Genomic DNA, 16,407 nt, shown 5'->3' with positions numbered 1-16,407 from the left:
TTTTTTTCTGTTTTTTAATTGAAGTATAATTAACATACATCATTATATTAGTTTCAGGTGCACAACATAATAATTCAACAGTTCTATACATTATTCAACAGTTCTGTACATTACTCAGTGCTCATACTCCTGATTCCCTTTATCTGTTTTACCCATTTCCACTCCGGAAACCACCAGTTTGTTGTCTGTTTTTTTTTTTGTTTGTTTGTCTTTTTTGTTTGTTTGTTCATTTCACATACGAGTGAAATCATATAGTATTTGTCTTTCTCTGATGGACTTATTTCACTTAGCCTTATACCTTCTAGATCCATCCATGCTGCCTTGCAAATGGCAAGATCTCATTCTTTTTTTAATGGCTGACTAATATTCACAAGCACACACACACACACACACACACACACACACACACACACACACACCACACATCCTTTTTATCCATTCATTTATGAATGGATACTTGGGTCACTTCCATATCTTGGTTATTATAAATAATGCTGCAATAAACACAGGGGTACATGTATCATTTTGAATTAGCATTTTCATTTTCTTTAGATAAATACCCAGTAGTGGAATTACTGGGTCATATGTTCCTTCTCATCCTTCAGGTAGCAACTGACACATTACCTATTCTGAGCAGGGTTTCTTGGCCACTGAAGTACCCTACCTCTCCATCACTTTTCACTGCAGCAGCCTGTTCATTTCTTTTTGAACTAAATCACAATATGCTATTATCATATATATATATATTTGTTCATTTGCTTATTGCCTAAGTCCTTTACTAGAATATACATTCTATGAGGCCAAAGCTTGATCTATGTCATTCATGGCTGTAGCCCCAGCACGAAGTGGACACAAGGAATGCATCCCACGTATACTTGTTGAGGGAAGGCAAGTGCCTATCATTTATATCATTCTTTTGCATCTACATTTCTTTTTTTTTTAAGATTTTATTTATTTATTTATTTGACAGACAGAGAACACAGGTAGGCAGAGGGGCAGGCATCTACATTTCAAAGAAGCCATTCAGGAAAAATATTGTTTCCATTTAAAGTGTGCCAAGGCCCAGTACACTGAAAACATTTTTGGTTACACGCAGACAGGAAGTACCATTAAGATGATATATGAGGCAAGGAATTGGCCCCACAACTTCCTTTTCTGACTTTGTAACTGACTTACTGTGGGGGTGATTTAATGCGACTCCATTTGTATGAGTAATTTGGGTGTAATAAGCCTGGCCCATTTTGAGTTGCCATAATGGACAAATAATATATTTCACAGAAGAAAAATGTTACAGAAAGTCATTGCATTTTTTTTTTTTGCTTTAATGTGGTCCCATTAGATAAGGTGCCACTGAAAAATGCTAGGGCTATGACAAGATTTACCAATGAGGGCATCTTATTTTCTTCTTCCCTTGGAAAGTGGCAGGAAGCAGTCTGGTTGTGTTTTCTAATTCCTGACAATAATGAAATCCATACGTCACAAAGCCCGTGGCTTGTCAGGGAATAATAAACTGGTTAAAAAATCAAATGTCAAATAGCATCCTTGGTTTCCATTCAGAAGAATATAATTTCAGATAATTTAGCACAATATTGGACTGCTAACTAAAACTGCCTTTCTTTTTAGCCCAATTACTTAAATTTCTCTGGCATTTAACATTCAGGGCTTACTTTCTTTAGAGGGTAACTTACATGGTTCAAATCCACCAAGAAAGCCACTTTGAAGTATATCTTCTACTCAGGGAACATGTTCTGTTTTCTTTCATCAATTTTCCCAAATTAAAGTAATTTGCATAACATCTTCCCCATCTTTGCTATTCCCACGTATCAACACAGGATACTTCTGTGATTATTTTTTTTAATCATATCCAGGTACCACCTGGACTATTATTTACTTAATATATTTTATTTAAATTAATTCACTTTTAAATGTTAATATATTTCTTTAAAGAAGAACACTTATGTCACTGATGCAGAAGACAAAGCAGCACCACCAGTCATGAATGGAAGGTAACACGAATTAGAAACTGTTATTGCTTTACCTGTTTATTTGTTCATATGTTTACTGACTGTGTTCTTTACTAGAATGTCCACTCTATGAGGCCAAAGCTGGATCTGTGTCAAGGCTGTAGCCCCAGCCTAAGGTGGACATAAGGAAGGCATCGCAGGTATACTTGTTGAGGGTGTGCAGGTGCCTACCCCTCCTGTCTTTCCCTTACATCTACACTTCAGAGGAGACATTCAGAAAAGGTATTCTCTTTCCATTTAAACCACTCCAAGGCCCAGTACACAGAAAACATTTTTGGATAAGTGAGATATAAGCAATGCTATGAAATTCTAATTGGAGGCTCCTGTCTGCAGAAGACGCAGAGCCTGAGGCCTCTGGAGGTGTTAATGATCAACTAGAACCAAATAAAAATGTTCTCCTGAACCTGATCAGAACTGATAAACAAATGGAAAAGCAGTTACTTCCTTATCACATGACTTGATTTTACTCAAAGCCATGTCTTGATAAAACCTAACATAATCTGTTATCAGCAGAGCTAAGAGTGCTGTCTTTTGAAAAACACCTGGCATGGGAAGAAAAGTCTGCTCTGTTTCATAGGAGGTGGACAAATATATTTGACTTCTTGAATCCACAAAGTATTTCTCTTCTCCATTCTCATGCCTTCTTGAGATTGCCTGCCTAAAGACACCATTTCAATTACTTCTGCCTCAGCACCTCCATTGTTTTCCCACAGAAGCAGAAACAGTCGGGGCTCCTGGGTGGCTTAGTTGGTTAAGCTACTGCCTTCTGCTCAGGTCATGATCCCAGGGTCCTGGGATCGAGCCCCACATCAGGCTCCCTGCTAAGCCGGGAGCCTGCTTCTTCCTCTCCCTCTGCCGCTCCCCCCTGCTTGTGTTCTCCTGCTCTCTCTCTCTCTCTCTGTCAAATAAATAAATAAAATAAAATCTTTAAAAAAAAAGCAGAAACAATGTATTACAAATGGAGACAATATTCTTTGAAATAAATATCTTGCTTGAAAACTTGTGATAACATATTTTCCTGGCTTTCCACGTTAAAACCCAGGAGAGGAGGACAACTGAATTGAGAGGATATATAGTCTGCTTGAAAATATCCCACATGTAGCACCCAGATTGATAAAATGAAGGACTAACAGGGGACGGACACACACACACACACACACACACACACACACACACACACACACCATTTTTTCCAATCACAAAGTATATGTAACTCACGAACACAGCATTCTTATATTATGCACCTGATCCAAAATGATCATGCCACGCAGGGCCCTGGTTGTAACTGAAGAGACAATATAGGCTAAGGAGGTGAGGGAGAGCTTAGAACTTCCATTACTAGGTTTGGACAATAATAGACTAGCATTTCCAATGGATGCTAATAGGTATTAGTTGAAATAAGTTTGGGAAACTCATGAATAAACAAAACTAAATAGGTTTATTTACTGTTGGAAATCTTCAAAGGTTTTTAAATGCTGATGAACACTGAAAAACTCAGAAAGAGATGTAATGTCTTGCATTTCCCAAACTTAATCATGGCACCACTCTCCCTGCCCTTGTTTTTACTGGAGTCGTCTCTACATTAGAGTTCTAAAAAAATACACCCTTGGACAAAGTGGATTATGCGATGTACTTCTGGATTTGTGACTGTACTTGGTAAAAAAAACAAAACAACAAAACAAAAGTCAAATTCCTTGTAGACATGATGGGATAAGATGTGGGTTTCCAGTTACTGGGTAAAATTCCTAGTAGCGGCAACAATAGAATTAATGAGTAACAAACAAACTGGCTTGAATTGAATTTTGATTTTAGAATGTATAAATAAAGTAGGGGCATCAGGGGGCTGTAAGAATAGTCAAAGACGAGATTCGGAAGATGAGTAGGGCGGGAAAAGGGCTAAACTTGTCAGATGACAAAGTGGAGTTATTAGGATAGATGAAAGATAACCCTCAAAAGGATACTTTTGGGGGTAATCAAAATCAAGTAGCAGACATGATAGCTGGGGATTGGTAATGGGAACAATTATAAGTAGAAGTAGAGAAGAAAAGGAGAATAAATACAAGTTTCAAAGAAAAAAGAATGACAGAGAGGATTCTGAGTAAGTCCAAACTAGGGAGAGAAGAAGAAAATGTACCTGCACCAACAGGGTCATTCATCCAACCAGATAAAGCCAGAGGCAGAGAAGAACTTCCAGAACTGAATGATGACAAAGAAAAACGTAAAGAAGAGAACTGGGAAAAGAATTGTGGATTTAGAAGGAAGATGAGTGGAGGTTTAAAGAGAATTGATATAGAAAGGATAAAAAAAGAGACAGCAAGAAATACAAGCATTGCTAGATTTCAGACTCTGGGTATTTATCTCTTTGGGATACTAAGAAATGGCAAATATAGGGCACTTATGCCTTTTTTTTCTCCTATCGCCGACATAACAAGTTCATCATGTACTACTTTCCTCTGAATATAGATTTGCCCTCAGAACTCTTCTAACACAGCACTCAAAGTAGCCACTACTGACTAATTTGACTTGACCCTAGCCTTGAAACTTGCATTCTTAATGTATTTAAAAACAAACAAGCAAATTGTCTGTGAGGTTTTAGTAATACCTGCTCACTGATGGAGGAGAAATAAAATATTATACTTTTGGCTAGAAAAGCAAAATGTTTCAGTGTGAGATGTTTATTAATATGGACATAATAATGCACATGTGTGGATATGAGTAAATACATATATGAAATATGAGCATTTCAAGTAGGTAGACTAAAGTGTTCCATATTTATTTGTAATCTGAAACTCTGTTTTAAACATTCATAAGCACGTGAAAATCAGCTCATCATTTACCCTGGCAGCTGAAACTTTTAAACCCAATAAAATGATATGAATTATGTTTTAAGTTAAAATAGTTCATACGAAACAACAGCCTGTTAGAATAATCAGAGCTTTCTCCTTCCTTCTCTATCTTATGACACCATATTGGGCCCAACATCAAAAAAGTTGGCAGAAACATCAAATAGGTTTTTCTTCCCCAACACATGACACATTTTTAAAAGCACATATAAATAATACAGCATAACATAATACATAATAGCATTGACAGTCATCAGACCATGGTGACAGGTGTGGGAAAAACTTTTTTTTTTTAATCAAAGGCAGGCAGTAAAAAAGAAACTGCATTCATTTTCAGTTTAAAACTAAGTTTAAAAAAAGGGGAGGAAGGATAGTGTGTGACAAGTTGAATTGGTTTCTGTTTCTTCTTGCTTACCTTCATTAATTTTGCCCAGCTTCTGAGCATCTGAGGCCTTTGCCTATTCATGCAAAGAACCACTTGAAGGCATACAATGCCCTCAGATTTCCTCTAGTCCGGGAAACATTCAGGGCTTTCTTTGAACTATTTTGTTTGAACATGCTGGTAAGTTATTCATGTTCTGCTAAACAGTTCATAATGCTCTGGGGAAGGAGAGGCAGTACATTGCTATCAGGAGTTACTGTTTTTATGACTTTTCTGAATTAACAAAAATAAAAAAAGAATGCTCATTAGTCTAGGCTGGCTTGATTGAGATAGAAAAGGAAGGGAAAGAGGCAGTGGGTAGGGAGGGGAAAAAGCAGTGACCTCTCCAGAATTGTTGAGGCCTGAGAGTCTACTGACCCAAATGAATTGATCATCATCGCTCTTATGAACCACTGCTATAGAATCCTCGCTGGTATCCTGCATCAACTCTGGCTCACTCCACTGAAGCCATGGTGATCTTTTTAAAACACATATCTAATCACCTATCCCTGTACTTTCCTCTCCATGGTCTAGGAAGGCCCTTCATTGTGTGGTCCCTTCCTGCCTCACTGGCAGCTTCTGGCATACCTTGTTCTCTGAACTCTAGTCCCACCAACCTTCCTTCCATTCCGCTTTCCTACAGGGCCTTTGCTGACCACAGGGCCTTTACACAAGCTGACTCTGCCTGGAATGCTCTTTCTATTCCCACCCATCTCACTCAACTTTTATAATACTACCTTGAATGTTTTATAGCTCCTAAAGAAGGCCTACTCTGACTCTGTCCCCACAAAGTGATTTAGGTCCCCTGCTACCTCCTCTCAAAGCACTCTTTCCTTTTCAGCATTTATAACTATTCGTAATCATATATTTATGTGATTATATTTCTGATCCTTCCACTCAATGGTGAGCTCTGTAGGGCTACAGCAGTGACTATCTTCCTCTCCACTGGGCAACACTACCTTGTACACACTGAACATTTGACAAATATGTGTTGACCAAATGAATTAACGTATTAGATCTACCATAGCACACTGCTATACTGACATAGTCATAACTGTGGCACATAGAGAAAGATTTTGAAAAAAATTGCTTATACCATGAACCAAATATCATTCAGCAAAGCTTATAAAACAAACTTGTATCAAACTCTCCTACACATCGTATCAAAGGATTGAAGCTGAGGTGAACATATAAAGCCTCCAGAAAGGAGACTGTTTTTTTACTTTCCTTCTGTTCTCTGCTCTAAAAGAACTGGAATCCTTATTATGGCTGCTGAATAAGAATGTAATCAAGTCATCTTGTTTGGAAAACAAACAAGGTACATGTCTTCTAGAACCTTCTGGGGAAACCAGACCTTTAACTTGGAGTTAGACAAAATGGTGCCAATGAGAACAGCCTTCTGGAAGATGAACAGTGGAGAAGCAGAACTTACGTTGGTTTAGAAGCCTCAGCCTGGTCAGTCTGTAGTTTCTCTCCTCCTTCCACCTCCATTGTGCAATATACAATGCGATTGGGAGCCAAGGATTTGAGGCCTTGGACTTCCATGATCACCACCTGGAAAGAGAATCACACATGGTGGCGGTTACTGCCAAAGCCCATGAACAGCATCCCCCAGAAGAAAATATAGAGATGGGAAGAAGTCACCAAAAAACCCAACAGGTATCTGGCAGCTTTTATCAGTTTTCTATCAGCCAGACTGGTACCAGTCTAGCATGAAGATACAATTCTTCATAGTGTAACTTATTGCCTCCTGGATGGAAAGACAACCCTCACTACTTTAGAAGCTCATAGGGTCCAGACAGGTAAAATGTGAAATGGGCTGCTTGTTTCCTGGGTTGAATGCATAAGATCATTTTTCATTTCTGCAAAGAAACAGGCTCTCTCTTATTTTCTTTAAAAATAGTCTAGCTTTTAATTCAGAACTTGGAAGAGACAAAGGCCCAGAAATTCACTTTTCTCTTTTACAATGAGATAAGTGATAACACAAATGCTAAGATAAAGGGCAAATAACCATTCAGCATTAGAGTTGGAGATGCAGCAGGGAGTAGTGGGGCCTGGGGCAAAACAGGAGAGCATATGCTCCATCTAAACAGAGCAGTTGGTACCCAGCTGCAGCCCACCGTGGTCTTGTCTTTCCTTAGCCTGGAGTTGCCAGATACTGCAATTTTTCCTACCCGAAAATGGAAATCTGAATCAGAATCAAAGTCAGAAATCTGATTTTGAAGTTTTGACAAAAATCCAAAAAGGGAGGAATAAAATACACAAACTCTGGGCAGGCCAACATTGTTGAATCAAAACAAAAACATGTCTGCAGCTGCATACTCTCTGTTCTAGACTGCAGAAAAAAGCTGGTGTTTTGCTGGACCAATATATATCATTTACAATTCCTGGCAGTTCCCACCACTACCCTTAACTCCATTCAATCACCTGCTATTCTCATATCCAGTGGTATGTCCTGTCGTTTATCAGAGGGGAGAGGACAGGAGGGGAGGATAGGGCAAATATACCGATTTAAAAATCTGAAGCAAATGACCTGCATCAGGGATCTATCGTAAGCAAGGGATATAAAAATATCACTCAATTGCACTCCAAAAGAGGTAATGGCAGGACACAAGGAGAAGAATATGGTTGTGCAAAAAAAGGTACACTTCTTTCTTTTTTTCAAAATTTTTATTTAAATTCCACTTAGTTAACACGCAGTGCAATATTGGTTTTAGGAGTAGAATGTAGTGATTCATCACTAAAATACAACATCCAGTGTGTACACTTCTTCAATGGGCTTGATTCAAGGACGTACAATAGGGCCTTGAACCAAGTCAGTTTTGCTGCTTAACAGCCCAGTGGTTCTCAAACTTAGTGCAGATCAGAAATATCTAGAGGGCTTACTAAATCCAGAAACTGCTGGGCTCCACCCCCAGAATTTCTGATAAGCAGGTCTGGGATGGAGCCCAAGACTTTTTATTTCTAATAATTTCCCTGGTGCTGCTGATGTTGATGCTGATGATCCAGGAGCCATACTTTGAGAACCACTGTATTACTCATGTGATGTTGGGCAAATGACTTGGCCGTGAAGTCACTCCACTGTTCTTTCAAATCTCCCGAGTCTCAGTCTCTTCATCTGTAAAATGGGGATAATAATATATGTCCTATATCCCCTGTTGTGTGAGGACCAAATAAGATGATGTATGTAATTGAAAATTTCCATACTGGGAAGAACCATACAAATAAAAGGAAATGGGAGGCACAGTAGAAAGAACAGCATTTTTTGTAATTTAAAAGATGTGAGTTCAAATCCTGAATCTGCATCTTCACTGGCTGTATAATCATTTATAAGTTCCTTAACCTCTCTGCGGCTTTGTTTCCACATCTGCAAATGGCTCAAAAGATTGTTGTGAGGATTCACTGAGTGAATGATGCAAAGTAGGCATCATGGCCCTCTACATATGCCCATTGTTTTCCCTCAGAGTACTCCCCTGGCGCAAGGCCGTGCCACTGGGCAGCCTGGACCTCAGTTCTCCTGCGGCAGTTAACTGCTCTATAGTGTCCTTCCCAGCCATGCAATTTTATAAGTTCATGAAACATGTCTTGTACCAACCTGCAAATTCAGTCTGCCCTGACGAGATGATAATCCTCTATCGCCCCCTTCTCATCCCCCCTCACTGTGTCACCCAACACGCAGATGCACAATGATTTTTGTTGGCAGTTTTAGTATATGTGCAATTTAGTGTTCCAAGTAAAAAGTATTTGGGAGCCCTAGGGAATTTCATTCTGTACTTGTGCTTATGCGTTAAAGCCTGTTTGAATCATGTACACATGGGAGTGTGGTTGGAGACTCACTCACATCTATATTTCAGATAATCAGCTGTATAATATTGAGTACAGATAAAGAATTAGGAAATTATGGATTTAAAAGCTTCATGAAAATCAATAAACCACTTTTTCCCCACTTTCTGTGGAAAGAGGCAGTAGGGAATAAATTGCCACCTCTAATTGGCAATAATCAAATTCAAAGACACCTAAGAAAAAGCATTCAGTACCTCAGGTGGCAGTATTAAAAAAGAAAGAAAGGAAGTTTCTGTGAAATTACACTGATGATTTTTTCACACACCAAATGCCCTGTATTTAACTGAATACTGCCTCTTCCAACTGCTAAATACATGTTGAAACACTGTAATATGACTACCTTGATCTGAACTGAGCACAGTAAAACAAATTATCTGCAGTTAATTCACAGCAAGCCTTAATGATGTTCTAGAAAATTAATGTAGTCTTTACAAATCCTAATTAAATCTACAGATATTTGATCTATTCTCTTGGTCTCCCCAAGTCTAAGGCTATCATAAAATCCTTGTGGGGTTCTGAGCTTTAATAAGTTATGAATGGTTCTCAAACTTCGGAGTGCATAAGAAGCACTTGGGTGGCTCATTAAAATGTACATTTCATGGTGCACTCCACCCAGAGATTCTTTTTTTTTTTTTCCGACACCACTGAGGCATATTTTACAGATCATATAATTAACCCATTTCAAGTGTACAATGCAATGATTTTAGTAAATTTACTAAGTTGCATGACTATCATCATAAATTAGTTTTAGAACATTCTTACCTCCCCCAACAATGTCCCTCATGTCCATTTCCACTTCCTGCTCCAGGCAACACTAACCTAATTTCTGTTTCTAGAGACTTGCCTTTTCTAGACATTCTCTATCAATGGAATCAAACGACATGTGTCTCTTGTGTCTGCCTTCTTTCACTAAGCAGAATATTTTTGACATTCATCTAAATCAAAGCATATATCTGTAGTCTGTTTCTTTCAGTTGCTGAGTAGTAAAACCCCTTGTATGGATGTACCACATTTTGTCTATCCATTTACCAGTGGATATACATTTAGGTTGTTTCTATTTTTGGCTAGTAAGAATAATGCTGCTATAAACATTTGGGGAGCAAGATTTTATAGGGACATGTGCTTTCATTTCTCTTGGGTAGATATCTAAGAGTAGAGTTGTATTCTACAAGTGGTAAATTTATGTTTAGCTTTTTGAGAAACCACCAAACTATTTTCCAAAGTGACTGCACCATATTTCCCCTGCCTGGAGATTTGGGTCAATAGGTCTGGGTGATGCCAGGAATCTGCACACTGAACCAGCTTCCCAGGCAATTCCAATGTAGCCAGATCAGATCCACTCCCTAAATTGTATGTATGAAAATAAAACGTGAGTAGAAATTACAGAGAGATTTATTGACATGTAGAGCATTCTGCCACAGTCCCGGTCTGAAGGGGTTCTTTCTTTGGGTGATGAGATCAACTAAAAAGGCTTAACTGCAACATGAGGCTCTCTACCGTGTAGCCAACAGGAGAGACAACAGGAAGGAAAATCTACAACTCATCAAATGATGCTGGATATTTCCCTCATAACTGCGACACAGGATGCCAAAATCTTAAACTTTCTAAATTGCGTAAGGTCTTTACAAAACCCTTGATCACTGCTTTAAGATGGAAAATAATGCAGGATTAAATTTAGTAGGTGGTTCTTAAGACTGCATTTCCTTAAGGAAAGCATGGGCTCCTGGAGATGGGGAAGCACTTGCTGATTAGCTGACCTATGCTTAGCAAGCTGTTATTTTAATAACTGCTCTGGGGGTGCAAGGAGGAAAGCAAGCTGATTGTGGTGCATCTAATCACCCACATCCTGCTGGCTGTGCCAGGAAACTTTCGAGTTTAGGGCTTTTTACCTCCAGGGAGAAAGACAGCACAACATCTGATTTGGAGAGCTGGTTCTCACTCTCTTCGCCCATGTCGATGATGGAAGCATTATGGCTGCGTTTGAGTTTCTGCAGCTTGAACTCGCCACCTTTGGACACTGGCATGCTCTCCAAGTTGGCCATGAGCAGGTTGACTGATGACTTCAGCTCCTCAATGTACATGTTTTCCATTTCTTTGGATACAAACTTGGGAAATTTGCGCTCCTTAGAAAGAAAAAGAAAAGTATGAGCAGAAAAGTAAATAGAGACCTGATTTACATAGAAGGTTTTCATCTTATAACCCAGAGTTATAATAACATCTACCACTGGTGAAATTTTACTCAGATATTGTGGTATTGTGCTAGAAAAATGTTCACCCTAGTTGAGTAGATAGCTGCCTGCCTTCTAGTCATTTACAATCTCTAACAGCTAAGAGATATATACATAGACGTATAGTAAGAAAAAGTCAAGTGTTTTATTATAGTTCAATTTTTCCCCAGTTTTCTCCAGCAAATTTGATTTGTGGAAAGAAAAATGGGGTGATATTTTTTTAAATCTGGTTTCTGTTGAAACAGTTTTTCTTTTTAGCAAAATGCAATCAGTTGTTTTTAAGTTTGGAGACAGAAAGACACCCTATTTCTGGATACATATAGAGATTTTCTCACATGAATAATTCAAGAGGAGCTCATTTGAGATGTTTCAAACATAGCCTGTAGCTATTTCTAAAAGGAATAGTAGAAAGAATAGTTACTGTTTTCAAGAAAAATTGAAAAAAATTAATGAAGTGATGAAAAACGTGATTAGAATTCTTTAGAAAAGAAGATAAAGCAATTCAGTATCAGAACTGACCTCTGTTATTTTCCTTCCTTGCTTATGAATTCAGTTGTAATAGCAACATGCTTTAGTTATGCTATTTGTTTCTTTATACATCTAGGTTGTCCAAGTGCCTTAAATATACTTTGGATTAATCACCTTCTCAAAGAATCATTTCCCACTTGAAACATGAACTTGCCCTCCTTAACCTTGGTCCATATTGATCAGGTCGAGGGGCAAGCCACATCAGTTTGACTTTTTTTTTTGCAAGTGATAGAAAAATCCAACTTGGAACTGGCTTAAACAATAAAAGGAATTTATTGGTTTGAAAAGTCCTGGGGTAGACCAGCTTCCAGTGAGGCTGAAATCAGGACTCAGATGATATCACAACTGAATTTTTCTCCCAAATCTTGGTTTGGGTTCCTTTGGATTGACCCAATGCTCAGTCTGGCTCCCCTTAATGTCACAGAAAGCTTGCTAAAGATCTGCACCTTATAACATCGCATCATGCTATCTAAAGGAAGGGTGAATATCTCCTCTTATAATGTCTTTTATCCCAAAATTCTCACCCAAAGTCTGACTTATGTACGTACCCTGAACCACCTTTTATGGCTAGTGATATGTTGTGTTGAGTTGCTTAGGCATGAGTTATTTCTGCCATCCCTGTGGCTGAGGGCAGAATTCCACCTGGATCACATGGGACATGAATTAATTCACCAATTCTGGGTGGCAAAAAAAATGTGTAGTATGTGGACATCTGACCCAAATCAACCAACTAATTCAATTAAGTGGCCAACAATCAACCAGATTTACTCTCTCAAGCAAATGAACTGAGAGATATTGAGATTGCAATTAGCAGTGGAGCTGAAATAGCAAGATCATGTAGACTCATAGGTGGGGGCCATATTGGAACATGTGAAAGAATAAGATACTTGACAAAGAGAGAGAAGGAGGTAGAGAGAGGGACAGAGGTAGAGACTAACAGGGGGAGGAAGGAAAGGCAGGAAGGCAGGAGTAAGGGAAGAGGAGAAAAGAAGCTATTTAGAGTCACAGAAAGGAGCTCTGACTTTTATTGGTCTTCTAATTCCCATAAAGCCCACCTATTTCTCCTGTTGGCTCCTTTGAGATTCTTTTGTTTTCCTTTCAATAACTCTCCCCCACACACTAGTTAGCTAGAAGGGTATTTCTTTCTTGCTACCATAGAAGTTTCATTAAAATTCATACAGTAAATCCTCTGTATAGAGCTTGGAGATGCCTTTGTGCTATGCCAGTCTTCTTCCTACCTAGGAGCTCTCATAAGCATTCCCCTTAGCCCCTTGCTGCCCTAGGTAATTCTCAGCCATCTTGTCATCTTCTATATTTCAGCCTCAAAATTTTATTTCCCTAGGTTGAATCCCCTTATTCTACTTTCTTATAATACCTAACTCAACCTTTTGGTAACACTTTATAATTAATGAAAAATGGTGAAATTTATTTATTGTTTATCTTTCCTGCTGGGCCATGATGTCTGTCTTGATACCCTTGGTGAATTCTTACTCTCTAGAATAATCTTTGGCACATAGTGAGTATTTAATACATATGAGTTGAGTGAATGAATGGATGGCTTGTCAAAATGTCCATATTAAGTATCAGTGCGGCTAAAACTCAGTCATGAGGTGAGGTGGAGAGATGATGAAATAGTTCTGGAAGAACAGTGAGATTCTGCTTTTTCCTGTAAATGAAAAAGGGGGTCTGAAATCTACCCAGCAACCTTTGAGTACTGGTCCTTTCTGGAACCTCTTAGTATAATCACTTCCTGCTTGATAGTTGGGCTCAGCCCACCATGTGGTGCTTTCTAAACACACTGTGGGTAAAAGTTAAGAGGAGAAGCAGGATGGACACCTCTGAAATAACATGGTAGGTTGATGAGCTCAATGAGAACTAGTAATTATTCAAGGCAAGAATCTTACTTCTTCAAAACTTTTGTACAGTGGGCTTCCTTTTGCTTCTTATAATTCTTGGACTCAATCCAGGATAATTGTGAGCCTCAGAGACTAGGGTAAACTTTATGAAAAAGGCCACAGAGATGTGGGGACTTGCCTGCTGGTCCACCATCACTTAGAAAATATTTACCACTGCCAATACTGTGCCTGGTTTAGTGTTAGGCACTGGGGTGGGGGGGGAGGATCATGATGAAGGGATGTGGACAGTTCCCCTGAAGGTTAAACCAGTGGGGAGAAAGATCTATTGGAGAAATATCAAGGTAGATGCTGTAACAGCAGTGTATGAGACATGAACTCTTGCTGAGAGAATCAGGAGTGGCTTTCCAGAGGAGGTGACCTCGGGCTGAGAGTCTGATGGATGAGCAAGAGTTTGCTACCAGGTTGAGTTGGCTGGGAGAGGATCATTGTTCTTTTCTCCTTTCCATGGAAAATATACAAGCAACCATGAATCTAAGAAGGTCTGTATTATTGTACATGGCCACAAAATATTTCCTCAACTCCTTTTGAACATGGCCCTTGTTGAGAGCAAAGGGAAGAGTGAGGGAAGTTAGTTCATGGTCAAAAAGCAGTCCCCAAGACCATGTTAGAAGATACCAAATAGGTTACATACTGGCAGCCTGAGGTCTGTTACACTGACCTCTTTCCTCCTTATGTTGGGGCTCAAACCTCATAACTCTATGGGATTCTTGGGAAACTGGGTAAATGGTATCTCTCATTTTTTACTGGCAGCTGCTGGCCTTGCAGTTGTCATGGAGATGAAGAGAAAAACCATTGTGTCTGTGAAGTGGATTTTTTCCTGCTAATCAGCATTGAGAGACCTTACCATCAAGAGCAGTCCCTTTTATCACAACCACCTTTAGGACTCACTCAATGCCTCTTAACTCCATAGTCCTGAGGTTTTGCAAGAAGACCCAGTGGTTATAGACAATACCACTTTAGCCCAGAGTCCAACAAACTTTATGCAGCAGAATACTGGAAAAATCCAAAGAATGATCACTCCTTCCAGAACTTAGACAGTTTCTAATGACATCATAAAAAGAGACTCATAAAACTGAAGTCTGCAAGGGAAAGCAAGGACATTTTTCTGCCCTGAGTACTAAAGCCTTGAGAAGAAATAGCATTCTGTCAATCTAGGCTGAGGTTCTTGAGGGGAGTTTTCAGCAGCAGACCCATTACAAACACATTTCAAAGCTGAAGTTGTGCCAAAATAAGGAAAATGTAGTCGTCCATCTTGGTTGCTACTTTCCCAGGCATAAAAGTAAATTAGCCTTGACAAAAACATTGTTTATTCATTTTGTTTTATGAAAGATATAGCATATGGGTAGACAAAGTCTTCCAAAGAAAATCTCTGCTGTCCATTTATTTTGTTTTGGACTGATAACATTCCTCAATGGGGATGGCCTCCCAAGGACAATTCTTAACAGGGTTATTTATGTTCAGCCACACTGAGTGATTTTTTGGAACATCTTGAAAAATAGCATTTGAAAGTGCTAGCGGCTCTGTCAGCCAACTACTTTTCTTTTCTGTCTTTGCATTTTTATCCATAGGGGATGAAGTGGGTACACGTAAAAGCTGACAAGGTACCCCTACTCAGACAGAGGATCCTCAGACTCCAAAGCTCAAATGACAAACTGATAGGTGATCAGAAGGAAGATGAGGCAGAAGGACACTTTCTAACACAAAACTCACCGACAGTGTTACACTTATTCAAAACAATCTCTCAAGCAATTCCTGGGCTCCTATCATGTGTCAGATGGCATGCACGTCACTGGGGAAGAAAGAGTCAGCCAAGAGGCAATAGTATGGGGTGAAGGGGAATGCCAGCAAATGATCAAGTAAACACCATGTGACACATGAAGTAACAGGCATGTGCAGAGTACAAAAGGCACCAAGGAATCTTATCCAGTCCACATGGGTGAAATCAACTTGACTTTGAATCCTGGGTCTACCTCCTATTAGTTGTGTGATTTTACACAGGTTTATTCACCTGTCTGAATATTAGTTTCCATATGTGAAGTGGAGAGTTATTGTGAAGAATGAAAGACAATAACAAATATCAATACTTTTTGATTATAAATCTGTAAAATCAGCATATGTAAACTATATATGTATATATATACATATGTATACATATATACATACCCATATACATACATGCATGCACACATATCCACATCCATGTATCCATGTATATCAGGCACCATGCTACCACCACCACTGCTAACAATAACAAAGCAATAATAATGATGGTGACTATCATAAAGACCATGATGCTAGTTGACATTTACAATTGTTAATTGTGTCCTGGGCATTAAGCTAAGCACTTTACATGCTTTCCCTCATTTAATTCTTTGAATAACTGAGGGTAGTGCTGTTATTTAATTCCATGTTCTGGAGGAAAATGATACATAAAAGTTAAATCAATAATTAGTAGAATTGAATTTGAAACCTAGAGCCCCTGTTTTTACCTATCATATGATAGGGCAGAACTATCTGGCCCCAAATGGCAAAGAACCAAGGTAAACCCTATGGGGCCCCTCAGCATGGCCCACCCTCTGCATCACTTCATCTCGGTGTTCAGCG

General features: G+C 39.0%; 1 protein-coding gene across 15 annotated transcripts in view; it reads right to left on the bottom strand.

Annotated features, from left to right (window-relative positions):
• Positions 1-16,407, bottom strand: part of CADPS (calcium dependent secretion activator) — a 470,398-nt gene that overhangs the window by 226,639 nt on the left and 227,352 nt on the right. For all 15 annotated transcript variants that reach the window (XM_088021921.1, XM_088021929.1, XM_088021901.1 and 12 more), the window contains exons 5-6: positions 11,021-11,254; positions 6,721-6,842 (exon numbers count right to left, since the gene is read on the bottom strand). In XM_088021921.1, the coding sequence (XP_087878047.1) occupies positions 6,721-6,842; positions 11,021-11,254 (356 nt within the window). The remainder of the gene's footprint in view (positions 1-6,720; positions 6,843-11,020; positions 11,255-16,407) is intronic.

This window comes from Eumetopias jubatus, unplaced genomic scaffold, assembly GCF_037043125.1.
Source record: "Eumetopias jubatus isolate StellerSeaLion01/CBP00866 unplaced genomic scaffold, mEumJub1_p1.0 scaffold_1, whole genome shotgun sequence".
NCBI lineage: Eukaryota > Metazoa > Chordata > Mammalia > Carnivora > Otariidae > Eumetopias > Eumetopias jubatus.
The sequence above is the reverse complement of the archived record's forward strand: the minus strand, read 5'-3'. Positions and strand labels throughout refer to the sequence as shown.